The sequence below is a fragment of the Oncorhynchus mykiss genome, chromosome 10 (assembly GCF_057628025.1).
Source record: "Oncorhynchus mykiss isolate SJ-2025 chromosome 10, ASM5762802v1, whole genome shotgun sequence".
In the NCBI taxonomy this organism is placed as follows: Eukaryota; Metazoa; Chordata; class Actinopteri; order Salmoniformes; family Salmonidae; genus Oncorhynchus; species Oncorhynchus mykiss.
Window position 1 is genome coordinate 84,766,587 of NC_143031.1, and position 17,987 is coordinate 84,784,573.

At 40.7% G+C, this 17,987-nt stretch overlaps 1 protein-coding gene, 2 long non-coding RNA genes and 2 other non-coding genes across 12 annotated transcripts in view; 3 read left to right on the plus strand and 2 right to left on the minus strand.

Moving 5' to 3' along the window:
* Positions 1 to 2,714: 2,714 nt before the first annotated feature.
* Positions 2,715 to 2,786, plus strand: trnae-cuc (transfer RNA glutamic acid (anticodon CUC)). The gene has a single exon. It is a non-coding gene; the product is annotated as a tRNA-Glu (tRNA).
* A 144-nt stretch (positions 2,787 to 2,930) lies between these two features.
* Positions 2,931 to 3,002, minus strand: trnae-cuc (transfer RNA glutamic acid (anticodon CUC)). Its single transcript has one exon. It is a non-coding gene; the product is annotated as a tRNA-Glu (tRNA).
* Positions 3,003 to 10,301: 7,299 nt separating this feature from the next.
* LOC118936854 (uncharacterized) lies at positions 10,302 to 11,111 on the plus strand. The gene is made up of 2 exons (XR_005034307.2): positions 10,302 to 10,382; positions 10,623 to 11,111. It is a non-coding gene; the product is annotated as an uncharacterized LOC118936854 (long non-coding RNA).
* Positions 11,112 to 11,489: 378 nt separating this feature from the next.
* Positions 11,490 to 13,973, minus strand: LOC118936853 (uncharacterized). The gene is made up of 2 exons (XR_016483982.1): positions 13,580 to 13,973; positions 11,490 to 13,101 (listed from the first exon to the last, which is right to left on the minus strand). It is a non-coding gene; the product is annotated as an uncharacterized LOC118936853 (long non-coding RNA).
* Positions 13,974 to 14,395: 422 nt separating this feature from the next.
* The window catches only part of LOC110514786 (uncharacterized), a 77,398-nt gene continuing 73,806 nt past the window's right edge, over positions 14,396 to 17,987 (plus strand). For 7 of the 8 annotated variants that reach the window (XM_090188247.1, XM_090188251.1, XM_090188250.1 and 4 more), the window contains exons 1-3: positions 14,403 to 14,498; positions 14,592 to 14,692; positions 15,091 to 15,231. In XM_090188247.1, coding sequence (XP_090044373.1) covers positions 15,218 to 15,231 — 14 coding nt within the window. In that variant the 5' untranslated portion in view covers positions 14,403 to 14,498; positions 14,592 to 14,692; positions 15,091 to 15,217. Of the gene's footprint in view, positions 14,499 to 14,591; positions 14,693 to 15,090; positions 15,232 to 17,987 lie in introns of all 8 variants that reach the window. The other variant, XM_090188248.1, reaches the window with a different exon arrangement.

Consider the following 17,987-nt stretch of genomic DNA (forward strand, 5'->3'; position numbering starts at 1 on the left):
AAGTTAGGAGATATCTAATGAGAAGTTAGGAGATATCCAATCAGAAGTTAGGAGATATCTAATCAGAAGTTAGGAGATATCCAATCAGAAGTTAGGAGATATCTAATCAAAGGAAGATGGTGAAGGATCGGCTACAACGACCAAGAGCCAACAGGCAGGCAGGCAGGCTACTACTTCGTATTATGACTGGAGGTATGTGTAACTGTAGGCTGAGAAAGTGCACTGCAGCACAGTTAGCATAGCTAGCTAACGGGAGCTAGCTGAACTAGCTTCTCTTCCCGGTTTTATGCAGTCCAAGACAGGTACTATGTAATCATATCTGATCCAGTCCAAGACAGGTACTATGTACTCATATCTGATCCAGTCCAAGACAGGTACTATGTACTCATATCTGATCTAGTCCAAGACAGGTACTATGTAATCATATCTGATCTAGTCCAAGACAGGTACTATGTAATCATATCTGATCCAGTCCAAGACAGGTACTATGTAATCATATCTGATCCAGTCCAAGACAGGTACTATGTACTCATATCTGATCTAGTCCAAGGTACAGGTACTATGTAATCATATCTGATCTAGTCCAAGACAGGTACTATGTAATCATATCTGATCCAGTCCAAGGTACCGGTACTATGTAATCATATCTGATCCAGTCCAAGGTACAGGTACTATGTAATCATATCTGATCCAGTCCAAGGTACAGGTACTATGTACTCATATCTGATCCAGTCCAAGGTACAGGTACTATGTAATCATATCTGATCCAGTCCAAGGTACAGGTACTATGTACTCATATCTGATCCAGTCCAAGACAGGTACTATGTACTCATATCTGATCCAGTCCAAGGTACAGGTACTATGCAATCATATCTGATCCAGTCCAAGACAGGTACTATGTAATCATATCTGATCTAGTCCAAGACAGGTACTTTGTAATCATATCTGATCCAGTCCAAGGTACAGGTACTATGTAATCATATCTGATCCAGTCCAAGACAGGTACTATGTACTCATATCTGATCCAGTCCAAGGTACAGGTACTATGTAATCATATCTGATCCAGTCCAAGGTACAGGTACTATGTAATCATATCTGATCCAGTCCAAGACAGGTACTATGTACTCATATCTGATCCAGTCCAAGGTACAGGTACTATGTACTCATATCTGATCCAGTCCAAGACAGGTACTATGTAATCATATCTGATCCAGTCCAAGACAGGTACTATGTAATCATATCTGATCCAGTCCAAGACAGGTACTATGTAATCCTATCTGATCCAGTCCAAGACAGGTACTATGTAATCCTATCTGATCCAGTCCAAGGTACAGGTACTATGTAATCCTATCTGATCCAGTCCAAGGTACAGGTACTATGTAATCCTATCTGATCCAGTCCAAGGTACAGGTACTATGTAATCATATCTGATCCAGTCCAAGGTACAGGTACTATGTAATCCTATCTGATCCAGTCCAAGGTACAGGTACTATGTAATCCTATCTGATCCAGTCCAAGGTACAGGTACTATGTAATCATATCTGATCCAGTCCAAGGTACAGGTACTATGTAATCCTATCTGATCCAGTCCAAGGTACAGGTACTATGTAATCCTATCTGATCCAGTCCAAGGTACAGGTACTATGTAATCCTATCTGATCCAGTCCAAGGTACAGGTACTATGTAATCATATCTGATCCAGTCCAAGGTACAGGTACTATACAGAATAATATAAAATGGTCTGAGACCAGGCTGGGGAGCAGGAAGGAGTATTTAATGATAAATAACCTAGTTTTGATAGCAGGAGTCTGCTTGGTTAGTGGCTGTCTCTCCCTTCACTCCTCCCTGGTCTCAGACCATTTCATGTTATTCTGTATGTAAATCCATTTAGACTCCATTTAGTATGACAGGTTACGTTTGGTATGGTTACATAAGACAGGAGTTTAATGAAGGCAAAAAACGAGAGGGCAAGAGTTTCTACTGTTAGACACCACCAGAGTGTCTACTGTTAAGTCAAAGATGTGTCTAATTAATCCAAGATGGACCACAGCCTGTTGTTTCCAATGGAAGCAAATTAATCTTAGTGGGCAGAACATGCAAGGAGCAGAGATCAAACGTTTCATTGATAAAAAAAATGAGCAGAAATTTGGCCAAAATCCATCTCGCTCCTTCTTCTCCCACTGCTGGGCACTGGGCTTCCTCTCACTACCATATTTGGTAGTGAGTGAAAACGTCAACCCGGATGCTTCACATTTATACATCCTGTGAAATATCTGTCTCATTGTTCAATCTGTAGTTTAGTTACACACTACCAGGGGAAATGTACAAAGCTTTCCAAACTGTGGAGTGGTAGCATTTCACAGCGTCTGAACACGCAACAGTGAAATAAAAAAAATAAAAAACGTAAAACCAAGAAACAACAACACAGAAATCTAAAAAACAGAAAAATGGCTAACATTAAAATCTGCAGCCTTCATTGAAACAAAGTCATGAGGCAGACACAAGGATGGCAGAAAATAACACGGAAAACGTTCACGTTCAAATACAACTGATCAAATGGGGATTTACATACTCTTTTGTAACATTCAAAATATAAGCGTTGTTTTAATAAAATAAAAATAAAACAGTCTGTTCCCTGAATTGAACCGCCAGACTACCATGGAAAGCTACTTGTGTTAGCACAGTTTGACTTTTCACTTCGTTACAAACAGCTTTCCCTGGTGGTCTAGTGGTTAGGATTCGGCGCTCTCACCGCCGCGGCCCGGGTTCGATTCCCGGTCAGGGAACACACTTTTTTATTAAAACAACGCAACAATTTTAAATGTTACAAAAAATAATGTAAATCCACATTTGATCAGTTGTATTTGAAAGCGAACGTTTACCGTGTTACTTTCTGACATCCTTTCGCTTTCAAATTAAAAAAAAGTGTGTTCCCTGACCGGGAATCGAACCCGGGCCGCGGCGGTGAGAGCGCCGAATCCTAACCACTAGACCACCAGGGAATGCTGCTTGTGTCAGGACAGTTTGACTTTTCACTTAATTACTTAGCGCTGAGTTACAACTGGAAGTTTAACTTGTCGCTCTTTCTTTGAAAGAAACAATTACCGCAGATACAAGTTAACAGTATCTTTGCAATGACACATCCAGAGGCTGTGTGCACGGCTTCCACCTCTCAGCACTGTAGGCTTTCTGTCTGGTAAACAAGCACACTTTAGTGGAAGTTCAGTGACGCTTGTGGAGACTTTAACGTTAGCTCTGTGGTTTACAGCTAGCTAGCTCCGACCTTTCGTCCTTCGGAGTTCAAAGTCAAGCTGTTCCACTCTGATGTTGATGAAAGTCCCGACTGTCTAGCAGAACCAGCGGCAGAACCAGCGGCAGGAGAGGCCCGGGCGGGTGGAACTACGGATAAAACTCGCCAAAACAGCGAACTCTGTAGGTGGGTCTTCGATGATGAAGACGGGTTGACAGCAGGAGCTAAGGACCAATAACCAGGTATGTACAGCAGACACCAAACAAACATTATAGGGGCAACAGGTAGCGTAGTCTGTGTTGTATTACGTTCACGACTGTCATACAGAAGCCACGTCTATCTATCTATATATCTACAGTATCTATCTATCTAGTTAAATAAATACAAATTGTCTATCTATCTATCTCAGTCTGACTGTCTGATGAGTCAATGCCAACAGGTAGCGTAGTCTGTGTTGTATTACGTTCACTACTGTCATACAGAAGCCACATCTATATATCAAAATATCTACAGTATCTATCTAGTTAAATAAAGGTTAAATAAATAAAAAAATGTCTATCTATCTCAGTCTGACTGCCTAATGAGTCAATGCCAATAGCTAAATGGAGTCTATCAGTCATACCTTTTAGCTGTTTATGTGTCCATCATCATCATAATGACTTTATTGCGTCTCTCAGTGACAATCTGTGTCCTAAATGGAATCCTATTCCCTATAAAGTGCACTCGGGGCTGCCAACTTCTGAAGAAAGCTTTGGAGGGAGATTTTGCCTAGGCGGGTCTGTTATAAAGCTCATCTCCTGTAATTCTACATATTTTTTTCCAAAAACACAGGCCAGGTGTATTCAGAATGATTTGCATATTAAATTATCACTCAAAATTCAACAACTTTGTTACTCTGAGATTTTTGGGGGATGAAAATTTAAAGTATGCTAATATATATATATATATATATATATATATATATATTTTAACATATTTTGTAGGTGGTTTGACACTTTATTCCGACATTAAATGAAATCAGATTGCAAGACAGGCGAATGGGGAAAACAGTGGGAAGGTCCATGTATTGATTACTGTTCTCTATAAACAGTAGGAAGGTCAGTAGATTGATTCCTGTTCTCTAGAAACAGTAGGAAGGTCAGTAGATTGATTCCTGTTCTCTAGAAACAGTAGGAAGGTCAGTAGATTGATTCCTGTTCTCTAGAAACAGTAGGAAGGTCAGTGGATTGATTCCTGTTCTCTAGAAACAGTAGGAAGGTCAGTAGATTGATTCCTGTTCTCTAGAAACAGTAGGAAGGTCAGTAGATTGATTCCTGTTCTCTAGAAACAGTAGGAAGGTCAGTAGATTGATTCCTGTTCTCTAGAAACAGTAGGAAGGTCAATGGGAACGCTCTGCACAGGAAATACTTATACTAATGGTTGATGGCAGTGGGCGACCAAATCATAGATTGCAGTCTCCTTGTCCATAGACTGCTTTCAAACTAAGGACACAAACATTCCGATTTTAGTACATTTTAGGTGAGCTATCTCTTTAAAATTAGGTCTGGAACAAAATCCTGCTTGCTCTCCAGGAAATGCCACGACGGACGCGGTGCAATTTAGAAGTAGCCCCCCCAAAAAAACGCAACGTTCGACCAAGAGTATGTGAGCGAACCAGAGCTGGAGTGGAGCGAGAAGCGGAGCAGTTTACTGCAGCTCGGAGCTCAGGGCGAAGAAGGTAGATCATCAGAAGCTGATACGCTTCTATGTTGTTCACCACAGTCGTCATATTAGGGATATCTAGGTGAAGTGTCCAACGTTTTCCTGAAAATCGGAACATTCTTACTCTGGGAAATCTGTGTGAAATATTTTTATTTCATTTTTTCTTTCACCTTTATTTAACCAGGTAGGCAAGTTGAGAACACCTTTATTTAACCAGGTAGGCAAGTTGAGAACAAAGTTCTCATTTACAATTGCGACCTGGCCAAGATAAAGCAATATAAAGATATATACATTTCTCTTTAAACCAGGACATGTTACTCTCATTTTTTTTGTTTCCTTCGTTACAGGTTATGAGAATCTACCGTCTGAAGCTGAGGCAATATCCTTCGATTCAAGGACTGTACCTGAAATGATACAAGATCACCGGTGAAGTGTTCATTTAGAAAAGTCCTTATCAACCAGTGGACATTTGAAAATGTATGGGAGGACAGTTCAGAACAAATTCTTATTTTCAATGACGGCCTAGGAACAGTGGGTTAACTGCCTTGTTCAGGGGCAGAACGACAGATTTGTACCTTGTCAGCTAGGAGATTTGATCTTGCCACCATTTTGGTTACTAGTCCAACGCTCTAACCACTAGGCTACGCTGAACTGAAGAAGACTTTCTCACTATCGCCAGACTGTCAGAACATCATGTCTAATAGTTATCTATGGGACTGATACCAGTGTGGAAGAGCTGGTCATGTCTAATAGTTATCTATGGGACTGATACCAGTGTGGAAGAGCTGGTCATGTCTAATAGTTATCTGTGGGACTGATACCAGTGTGGAAGAGCTGGTCATGTCTAATAGTTATCTATGGGACTGATACCAGTGTGGAAGAGCTGGTCATGTCTAATAGTTATCTATGGGACTGATACCAGTGTGGAAGAGCTGGTCATGTCTAATAGTTATCTATGGGACTGATACCAGTGTGGAAGAGCTGGTCATGTCTAATAGTTATCTATGGGACTGATACCAGTGTGGAAGAGCTGGTCATGTCTAATAGTTATCTATGGGACTGATACCAGTGTGGAAGAGCTGGTCATGTCTAATAGTTATCTATGGGACTGATACCAGTGTGGAAGAGCTGGTCATGTCTAATAGTTATCTATGGGACTGATACCAGTGTGGAAGAGCTGGTCATGTCTAATAGTTATCTATGTGGGACTGATACCAGTGTGGAACGGTTGGTCATGTCTAATAGTTATCTATAGGACTGATACCAGTGTGGAAGAGCTGGTCATGTCTAATAGTTATCTATGGGACTGATACCAGTGTGGAAGAGCTGGTCATGTCTAATAGTTATCTATGTGGGACTGATACCAGTGTGGAAGAGCTGGTCATGTCTAATAGTTGTCTATGGGACTGATACCAGTGTGGAAGAGCTGGTCATGTCTAATAGTTATCTATGGGACTGATACCAGTGTGGAAGAGCTGGTCATGTCTAATATTTATCTATGTGGGACTGATACCAGTGTGAAGAGCTGGTCATGTCTAATAGTTATCTATGTGGGACTGATACCAGTGTGGAAGAGCTGGTCATGTCTAATAGTTATCTATGGGACTGATACCAGTGTGGAAGAGCTGGTCATGTCTAATAGTTATCTATGGGACTGATACCAGTGTGGAAGAGCTGGTCATGTCTAATAGTTATCTATGGGACTGATACCAGTGTGGAAGAGCTGGTCATGTCTAATAGTTATCTATGGGACTGATACCAGTGTGGAAGAGCTGGTCATGTCTAATAGTTATCTATGGGACTGATACCAGTGTGGAAGAGCTGGTCATGTCTAATAGTTATCTATGGGACTGATACCAGTGTGGAAGAGCTGGTCATGTCTAATAGTTATCTATGGGACTGATACCAGTGTGGAAGAGCTGGTCATGTCTAATAGTTATCTATGGGACTGATACCAGTGTGAAGAGCTGGTCATGTCTAATAGTTATCTATGGGACTGATACCGGTGTGGAAGAGCTGGTCATGTCTAATAGTTATCTATGGGACTGATACCAGTGTGGAAGAGCTGGTCATGTCTAATAGTTATCTATGTGGGACTGATACCAGTGTGGAAGAGCTGGTCATGTCTAATAGTTATCTATGTGGGACTGATACCAGTGTGGAATAGCTGGTCATGTCTAATAGTTATCTATGTGGGACTGATACCAGTGTGGAACGGTTGGTCATGTCTAATAGTTATCTATAGGACTGATACCAGTGTGGAAGAGCTGGTCATGTCTAATAGTTATCTATGGGACTGATACCAGTGTGGAAGAGCTGGTCATGTCTAATAGTTATCTATGTGGGACTGATACCAGTGTGGAAGAGCTGGTCATGTCTAATAGTTATCTATGGGACTGATACCAGTGTGGAAGAGCTGGTCATGTCTAATAGTTATCTATGGGACTGATACCAGTGTGGAAGAGCTGGTCATGTCTAATAGTTGTCTATGGGACTGATACCAGTGTGGAAGAGCTGGTCATGTCTAATAGTTATCTGTGGGACTGATACCAGTGTGGAAGAGCTGGTCATGTCTAATAGTTATCTATGGGACTGATACCAGTGTGGAAGAGCTGGTCATGTCTAATAGTTGTCTATGGGACTGATACCAGTGTGGAAGAGCTGGTCATGTCTAATAGTTATCTATGGGACTGATACCAGTGTGGAAGAGCTGGTCATGTCTAATAGTTATCTATGGGACTGATACCAGTGTGGAAGAGCTGGTCATGTCTAATAGTTATCTATGGGACTGATACCAGTGTGGAAGAGCTGGTCATGTCTAATAGTTATCTATGGGACTGATACCAGTGTGGAAGAGCTGGTCATGTCTAATAGTTATCTATAGGACTGATACCAGTGTGGAAGAGCTGGTCATGTCTAATAGTTATCTATAGGACTGATACCAGTGTGGAAGAGCTGGTCATGTCTAATAGTTATCTATAGGACTGATACCAGTGTGGAAGAGCTGGTCATGTCTAATAGTTATCTATAGGACTGATACCAGTGTGGAAGAGCTGGTCATGTCTAATAGTTATCTATGTGGGACTGATACCAGTGTGGAAGAGCTGGTCATGTCTAATAGTTATCTATGGGACTGATACCAGTGTGGAAGAGCTGGTCATGTCTAATAGTTGTCTATGGGACTGATACCAGTGTGGAAGAGCTGGTCATGTCTAATAGTTATCTATGGGACTGATACCAGTGTGGAAGAGCTGGTCATGTCTAATAGTTATCTATGGGACTGATACCAGTGTGGAAGAGCTGGTCATGTCTAATAGTTATCTATGGGACTGATACCAGTGTGGAAGAGCTGGTCATGTCTAATAGTTATCTATGGGACTGATACCAGTGTGGAAGAGCTGGTCATGTCTAATAGTTATCTATAGGACTGATACCAGTGTGGAAGAGCTGGTCATGTCTAATAGTTATCTATGGGACTGATACCAGTGTGGAAGAGCTGGTCATGTCTAATAGTTATCTATAGGACTGATACCAGTGTGGAAGAGCTGGTCATGTCTAATAGTTATCTATGTGGGACTGATACCAGTGTGGAAGAGCTGGTCATGTCTAATAGTTATCTATGTGGGACTGATACCAGTGTGGAAGAGCTGGTCACTTTTAAAAGACTTGGTAAATGATTAACTTGCCAACAGGACAATTGAATATTATTGTCTTGTAGACAATTATTTCATTTATTTTTGAGTGAGTTTCCTCCTAATACAGGATGTGGTAGGAGTCCTAAGGGACATCATCATTACACATGGTAATACTTATTTTCTATAACTTTGTTTGAAATAAATGTCTTATTGTAACAGAAAGTAGAATATGCCCTTTGTGTTATAGTGTTTAAGGTGTTTAATAATGTCAATGATTATATGCTTACTGCTTTTTTTTCCATAATGTCTATTTCTTTCATGTTTTCTATTGTTTTTTAAAAATACATTATTTTAAGTATATTTCTTTTTTTTAAATGGTCTGGGAGGGTGTAAGAATATTTTGAAGATAAATACACAACCCAGAGACAGAGTACAAGAGGTCAAAGGAGGAGAGTCAATAGAATACTAACAATCAAGGGAAATGATTGATTGAGGAAATTATTGATCCGTGGTTCAGAGACATGGGAGGAATATGTCTTCTGAAGTATGATACTTGTTATTTGGCCATTGGCTAGTTTTATTGGAAGGAATTCTAATTGGTCAACCACAGGCTAGGGCTGGGTTATAAAACTACATGCTGTCCCTTTGTTCTGTGGAGAGAGAATCACAGGAGAGAATCACAGGAGAGAACCACTGAGAGAGAATCACTGGAGAAAATCACTGGAGAGAATCTCTGGGAGAGAATCACTGGAGAGAATCACTGAGAGAGAACCACTGAGAGAATCACAGGAGAGAACCACTGAGAGAGAATCACTGGAGAGAATCACAGGAGAGAACCACTGAGAGAGAATCACTGAGGACAGGGGAGAATGACCATCTACCTCTTAGCTTATCATCTATGATTTATCCTCTTTGAATAAACCTATTTTCCTTCCCCTGATTTGCTTAAAGAGTAAACATCAACTGCTAACAAGTTCATAAACCATGTGCCATGGAATCGGTAGAACATTGAAAATCTCTTCCCAACTAGTTTGCAATCTATATGGCACAGCTGTAAAGCTTTTGGTCATTAAATGAAACTGGTATACTTTTGTATTTATCACAATTTTCTTTAACCATTTTTGGTCTTTAATGCCGACAGACAAGTTCCACTTTTATGGACAATATTACAGACGCACAGACAGCACATTGAACAAACAAAACAACCTTCACAGTATGAACTGGAATTACATTGGTCTATTAATGAACTTTTTGTTGTAAACAAATGTTTGAATGGGAAGATACTGTCACTGGCAACCATGGTTACAAGGAGGGTAATACCATAATATAATATTGTTGGGTCTGTAGAAAATGGAGAAAATCACCAGAGATAATTATAACACAGAAAGTGTGAGAAAAACAATTAAATGCATCATTCTAACATTGCCTAAAATGATGAATAAGACACTAATGAGATAGACCTGCACAATGCAGTTGTACAATTTATGGCACATATGACGACAAACGGTTGAGGAAAACACTCGTTTACTTTTCCCAACTTTAAGCAAATCACAAGCGGCGACCAATCATATCGAGGGGTTCCCGTGACGATGACCAATCATATCGAGTGGTTCCCGTGACGATGACCAATCAAATCGAGTGGTTCCCGTGACGTTGACCAATCATATCGAGTGGTTCCCGTGACGTTGACCAATCATATCGAGTAGCTCCCGTGACGAATCTGACGCGATGAGACCCAGGACAGGAGACTTTCTCCAGCAAAGATGGCTGACAACAATACCAGGACGGAAGCAAATGTAATTAATGATAAAATCATAACGATTCATACTAAAAATGTAGAGTTGAGAGGAATGTGTTAGCTAGTTGGTGTAGAGACAAACGATTATGCATATTTTTTTTGTTTGTCATAAAGTTACTTACGAAAATCGCTATTCAGCAAGCTAGCTGACTAGCTAACATTAGCCAGCTAGCTGACTAGCTTTATGGGTGTTGTGACATGAGTATGACATTTTTATTCTGGCTGTTTAATGTTTTAGGGACTCCTGAAACAACCAGCAAACCAGGCTGTCGTCTTGTGAAACAGTAGATGTAAATAATCTAGCTAGCTAAAGCATTTACTGCAAATTGAATGGACCGTTTTGTAAGCTTGCCTTGCTGATATTTACAATGCAGATGAAGTAACGTAGCTAGCTATTTTCTTGCTTCTTGTGCAGTGCAGAATAAAAATATCTGTATGCCTATACATGTGTAGCCGATCTGTGTATGAACCCTAAAACGTTTGGTATACAAATTAGTTCAGAACCTAGCTATGAACCTCAGCTTTCCTAGCCTGTTGTATGAACTTCAAAACAGTCTGAAGGACACTATGGATTGAGTAGAATATAATATAACTTTGTGCCAAGGATGCAAGTCGTATATACATGTAGTTATGACCATGCATGAGATCCCCACATTGTAGCCTGTACATTTAATAGGTTCACTGATCATGTACTCTTCCGTGGCAAATAAAAGGCGCAGTTCAAGTATGAATGTCTTTGAGATTATTCTTCAGTCATATCCAATACCAGGAGTATCAAATTCCAGTCTTTGAATGACGCCGTGTCTGCATGTATGTATTACAATTATACACTTCAACAGTGTTTACCAGTCTTGGTCCTGGGACATCAGTGGTTACACATTGTAACTAATAGACTACAAACAGGATTGAACTAGTTAAATACTGATTTGTAATTCATATATGCAGAAATAGAATTTAAAAACAGTACACTACACTTCCTATACATCATGTAAATACTCTTAACACCGGTTCATCTCCATATGTAATTTCCTTCATCTGCATTGATCTGATAAACACAGGACAGGTGTAGTATTTCATCACATGAGAGACTTAATGTCAACCAGTAGAAAATGTGGAACGCTTTATTGAAATAAGTTCATTATACAAGTGTTCTAAATATTGTAATATATTATAAATACAAGTTCAATCTGTACTTCAATGCACATCTGGTGTGCATTGTAACAATAGACGAAGGAGGTGGCGAGAGAGAGAGAGGTGTAGAAGACAAAGGGAAAGAGGTAAGAACAGAGGAGCAGTAGTAACAATATGACAAGAGACGACAACAACACTACACAAAGAGACCTAAGACAACGTGGCAGCAACTCAACATGACAACATGGTAGCAACTCAACATGGTAGTAACAATATGACAAGAGACGACAACAACACTACACAAAGAGACCTAAGACAACGTGGCAGCAACTCAACATGACAACATGGTAGTAACAATATGACAAGAGACGACAACAACACTACACAAAGAGACCTAAGACAACGTGGCAGCAACTCAACATGACAACATGGTAGTAACAATATGACAAGAGACGACAACAACACTACACAAAGAGACCTAAGACAACGTGGCAGCAACACAGCATGACAACATGGTAGTAACAATATGACAAGAGACGACAACAACACTACACAAAGAGACCTAAGACAACGTGGTAGTATCTCAACATGGTGGCAACTCAACATGACAACATGGTAGCAACTCAACATGACAACGTGGCAGCAACTCAACATGGTGGCAACTCAACATGACAACATGGTAACAACTCAACATGACAACGTGGCAGCAACTCAACATGGTAGCAACTCAACATGACAACATGGTAGCAACTCAACATGACAACGTGGTAGTAACAATATGACAAGAGACGACAACAACACTACACAAAGAGACCTAAGACAACGTGGTAGCAACTCAACATGGTGGCAACTCAACATGACAAAATGGTAGCAACTCAACATGACAACGTGGCAGCAACTCAACATGGTGGCAACTCAACATGACAACATGGTAGCAACTCAACATGACAACGTGGCAGCAACTCAACATGGTGGCAACTCAACATGACAACATGGTAGCAACTCAACATGACAACGTGGCAGCAACTCAACATGGTAGCAACTCAACATGACAACATGGTAGCAACTCAACATGACAACGTGGTAGTAACAATATGGCAAGAGCACAGGGCACAAACATTATTGGGCACAAACAGCACAAAAGGTCAAGGAGGTAGAGACAACAATACATCACGCAGAGCAGCCACAACTGTCAGTAAGAGTGTCCATGATTGAGTCTTTGAATGAAGAGATGGAGATCAAACTAATATAACTGCAGTTGACATAGCTAAGTAAATGGAAGAATACTCTTATTGCAATGTGAATGGCTCTTAAAAGAGCCTTTGGTTGTGCATAGTGTAGTCTACGGTGTTGCCAGGGAACAGCACCCTCCTCAAAAAAGTATGTGGTGAAGAAATCCCGCACACAGATCCCCCATCCTGGTCCTCGTGTCCATCCTCATGACGTTATGCAGGACACAGGTAGCCTTCACACAACCGGAATTCCTCCAGGAGGCAGTCCCAGATGGCCCTGGTCACCCAACCTTGCAGTGCCCTAAACAGTAACTGTAGGCAATCGTTTTGAAGGAATCTTCAGTTACACGGTATCTGTAGGAATATGGAACCCCTTTGAGTAGACAGGATTTCACAGCTCTCTGTAACCGAGGACAGAAAACCTCACAAAAAAACAGACTTCATTATACTCAAATTAGACTGCACTGAATAAGTATACTACTATTATCTCGGTTCTCACTTCTAGGGACTGGAACTACACAAACGTACCTGCCCTATCCACAGTTGGGGTTGCTATCCTTTCACCCGTCTCTATGGCTGTTAGCTAGCTACCTACAAATGCATTTGGAGTTTGTTTTTTTACAGGAATAAATACATCAAGATAGCTAGCAAATTTGAAGTTAGGTAGCTGGTGACATCTAATTCACTTAGCTAGCTATCTATGCAGTATGTAAAGTTGCCTAGATGGGTCCTAGCCAACTAGCTAGCTCATTTTAGTTAGCCTGCACTGTAGCTAATAATAGCTAATAATACGTTATTTGTTTTTTTACATTTTAGAAATGTATTGACTTACTTGAATATGTTCTCCATGTGGACGATTAGAAAACAGGACAGCAAAGTGTGTTTGTCACAAGCGTTTTAGAACATATTTCTACGGTATTTTTAGAGCATATTACTATTGTAATGACCTGACTAGGTCATACAGGAACAATTGTCCAGACAAAGGTTGGGTGTATTAACCCAACTCTACACAGGCTACTGTTTGGCCGTAGCCCACGACAAATAAATGAAAGATACTCGTATAAAACAACCCGTGACCTTCTATTTTTGAATACCAGACATAAGAAAGAGACCAATGGCTAAACCTTAAACTTGCAATGCGCCACCCCGCTGCCCTTTTAAGTGGTGAAAAAGTTCAATATTTCCACACAAACACACTGGGGAGTTACCCAATAATGTATATATACACTAGATGATTTGTTGAGGGCGCTGTATTGACGCCCCACGCATCCATCTTGGGACTCCCTCACCGGTGTAAAACATATATTGGAAGCTACTGAAATGCATTTCTTAATGTCTACATTCGTTTTTAGCCACGTTTATTGTATTAAAGACATCGTCATGCATACATATTATATTATATGTGAGCAAAACATACAAATAAAACAATATATACCAAAACATTTTCCTTAAAGTATAATTTTTTGAGATTACTAATAGCGCTGTCCCTTTACAACAACACAAATAGTTTTTGTAATTTTGTCCTTGAAACATTTAATTGAAATACTGTAGAATTCCATTCATTCCTATGAAGGACTGTTCCTACCGGGGAGTGGCAATATGGCCGACTAGTGGCTTCACAGCCTCTCAAGGGCCAATGCATATCATCAACAACCCAGGGTTTATAAACAGCTTTGAGTCACCTAGTAATTTGAAAGTGAAAGTAAAAAGTACATATGGTGCTGCCATTTTGAAACAACTGCGCCATGAAGGTAACCCATTTGTTTTAATTTAAGATGGCAAATATCGTGGTTTATCACAGGATTTGAGACCAATTGTTTTACATGAGCATTTTACATGAACAGGTTATTTCTATGGACGTGTTTTAAGGACGACGTAACGTTGGCAAAAAAAAGTCCTAGGCGAGGCGGTGGGCTGCGGACTATAATGAATCAAGATAGTTCAGGTAAAGTTGTGTATAGGCTATCATACTCTTAAAATCATGGCATTGAATATAGCCTGTAACTCACAAAAGAAGTAGGCATTTAACTAGTTTAACATTTCGGAAAAACGAATTTTGCTGAGTTTAGTCTACTATCTAATCTGCGGATGGGATGCCATCTCATGGTTTTAGAAATAAACAGCTATAAACTATATAGATCTCATGTAATGTTAATTATTAACTTCCCTTTAGTATGTGATATAATGTCATGTTAGGTCTTTGGTATCCTTTAGTCATGTATCCTATCGATTCCATGTTTGTTTACATTTCAGAGGCCATAACTGAGCGTCAACAACATCGTTGGATTCATGCTATTTGATATTATTTTATTTAAATCGCTGACTTCTGTTTTTCCACAATAGGAGAACAATCTGGCTTTCTGTGAAATATGCTGAGCAACAGTAAACTGCCTTGGATTTTCATCCGCCGTCATTTCTGAGAAGGAGCCGATGGAAATCACTTTACGTCTATGGGGAGAGTGAAGTAAATATGGAGGAAGACAGGTAAATTACCCTGTCATTAGGTTTATCTGTATTGTTAGTTTTATTCATAATGTCGGTGAAATGTGTCCATTTCAAGTGCAGCTGTTCTAATAATTATAAAACAGCGCGAGGTGTGACACACCTGGGGTGTATTCACTAGGAACCGAACAAGCAAACGGAAAGAGATTTTTCTGAATGTGTCCATTGAGAAACTGTCGTTTTCGTTGCAAAACGTTTTGCTACGGTGTGTTCTAATTCATACACCCCTTTCAGGTACCGTTTTAGCACATCTGCTAGTGATGACTAAAACACTGTCCCGTTCAGTAGCCAAACGTTGCCTTTAGAAATGCCACCAGTAGCCTAGAGTCGACGCTATTCCACATGCGTATTGCGTTCCAAAACGTTGCATCTTGCTGAACGCGCCACAAATGTTTTGTTTTTTTTTATACACGGAAGTAGAAGGGAAATACATCTATACACGTTCTAACGGGAGGGACCGACCTGTATTTGACCAATAGAAACTCTTGTTTTTTTTGCAAAACGTTTTTCTGTTGCTACTGTGTGCACTACTGAATACACCCCTGTTCAGTGGCGTTGATGCACAGCGAGCTCAGCCCGTGAGTGGATGAGTTCTGGCTAGCAAATTGGCTCAACTGTCGGGTCCTTTTATTTTAGAAAAGTTAGCTAAGCAACACATTTCATACATTTTGTCAACTTATTTTGTTCAGAAAAGCTAATTAGTATGTATATATCGACCTGGTTTATGGGTCGTATTAGGGTCAATATACTACCAGACAGGTTGGTAGTAGGTACACAGCTACCTGGTTTATGGGTTGTAGTAGGGTCAATATACTGCCAGACAGGTTGGTAGTAGGTACACAGCTACCTGGTTTATGGGTTGTAGTAGGGTCAATATACTACCAGACAGGTTGGTAGTAGGTACACAGCTACCTGGTTTATGGGTCGTAGTAGGGTCAATATACTACCAGACAGGTTGGTAGTAGGTACACAGCTACCTGGTTTATGGGTCGTAGTAGGGTCAATATACTACCAGACAGGTTGGTAGTAGGTACACAGCTACCTGGTTTATGGGTCGTAGTAGGGTCAATATACTACCAGACAGGTTGGTAGTAGGTACACAGCTACCTGGTTTATGGGTCGTAGTAGGGTCAATATACTACCAGACAGGTTGGTAGTAGGTACACAGCTACCTGGTTTATGGGTTGTAGTAGGGTCAATATACTACCAGACAGGTTGGTAGTAGGTACACAGCTACCTGGTTTATGGATTGTAGTAGGGTCAATATACTGCCAGACAGGTTGGTAGTAGGTACACAGCTACCTGGTTTATGGGTTGTAGTAGGGTCAATATACTGCCAGACAGGTTGGTAGTAGGTACACAGCTACCTGGTTTATGGGTTGTAGTAGGGTCAATATACTACCAGACAGGTTGGTAGTAGGTACACAGCTACCTGGTTTATGGGTCGTAGTAGGGTCAATATACTACCAGACAGGTTGGTAGTAGGTACACAGCTACCTGGTTTATGGGTCGTAGTAGGGTCAATATACTACCAGACAGGTTGGTAGTAGGTACACAGCTACCTGGTTTATGGGTTGTAGTAGGGTCAATATACTACCAGACAGGTTGGTAGTAGGTACACAGCTACCTGGTTTATGGGTCGTAGTAGGGTCAATATACTACCAGACAGGTTGGTAGTAGGTACACAGCTACCTGGTTTATGGGTTGTAGAAGGGTCAATATACTACCAGACAGGTTGGTAGTAGGTACACAGCTACCTGGTTTATGGGTTGTAGTAGGGTCAATATACTACCAGACAGGTTGGTAGTAGGTACACAGCTACCTGGTTTATGGGTTGTAGTAGGGTCAATATACTACCAGACAGGTTGGTAGTAGGTACACAGCTACCTGGTTTATGGGTCGTAGTAGGGTCAATATACTACCAGACAGGTTGGTAGTAGGTACACAGCTACCTGGTTTATGGGTCGTAGTAGGGTCAATATACTACCAGACAGGTTGGTAGTAGGTACACAGCTACCTGGTTTATGGGTTGTAGTAGGGTCAATATACTACCAGACAGGTTGGTAGTAGGTACACAGCTACCTGGTTTATGGGTTGTAGTAGGGTCAATATACTACCAGACAGGTTGGTAGTAGGTACACAGCTACCTCGTTTATGGGTTGTAGTAGGGTCAATATCCTGCCAGACAGGTTGGTAGTAGGTACACAGCTACCTGGTTTATGGGTCGTAGTAGGGTCAATATACTACCAGACAGGTTGGTAGTAGGTACACAGCTACCTGGTTTATGGGTCGTAGTAGGGTCAATATACTACCAGACAGGTTGGTAGTAGGTACACAGCTACCTGGTTTATGGGTCGTAGTAGGGTCAATATACTACCAGACAGGTTGGTAGTAGGTACACAGCTACCTGGTTTATGGGTTGTAGTAGGGTCAATATACTACCAGACAGGTTGGTAGTAGGTACACAGCTACCTGGTTTATGGGTTGTAGTAGGGTCAATATACTACCAGACAGGTTGGTAGTAGGTACACAGCTACCTGGTTTATGGGTTGTAGTAGGGTCAATATCCTGCCAGACAGGTTGGTAGTAGGTACACAGCTACCTGGTTTATGGGTTGTAGTAGGGTCAATATACTGCCAGACAGGTTGGTAATATGTCGAATGACAATGGAAGAGTTGGTTAAACTATTAATTTATTACGTTTATTTGAACAGGGACAATGTAGAACAAAAATACAAG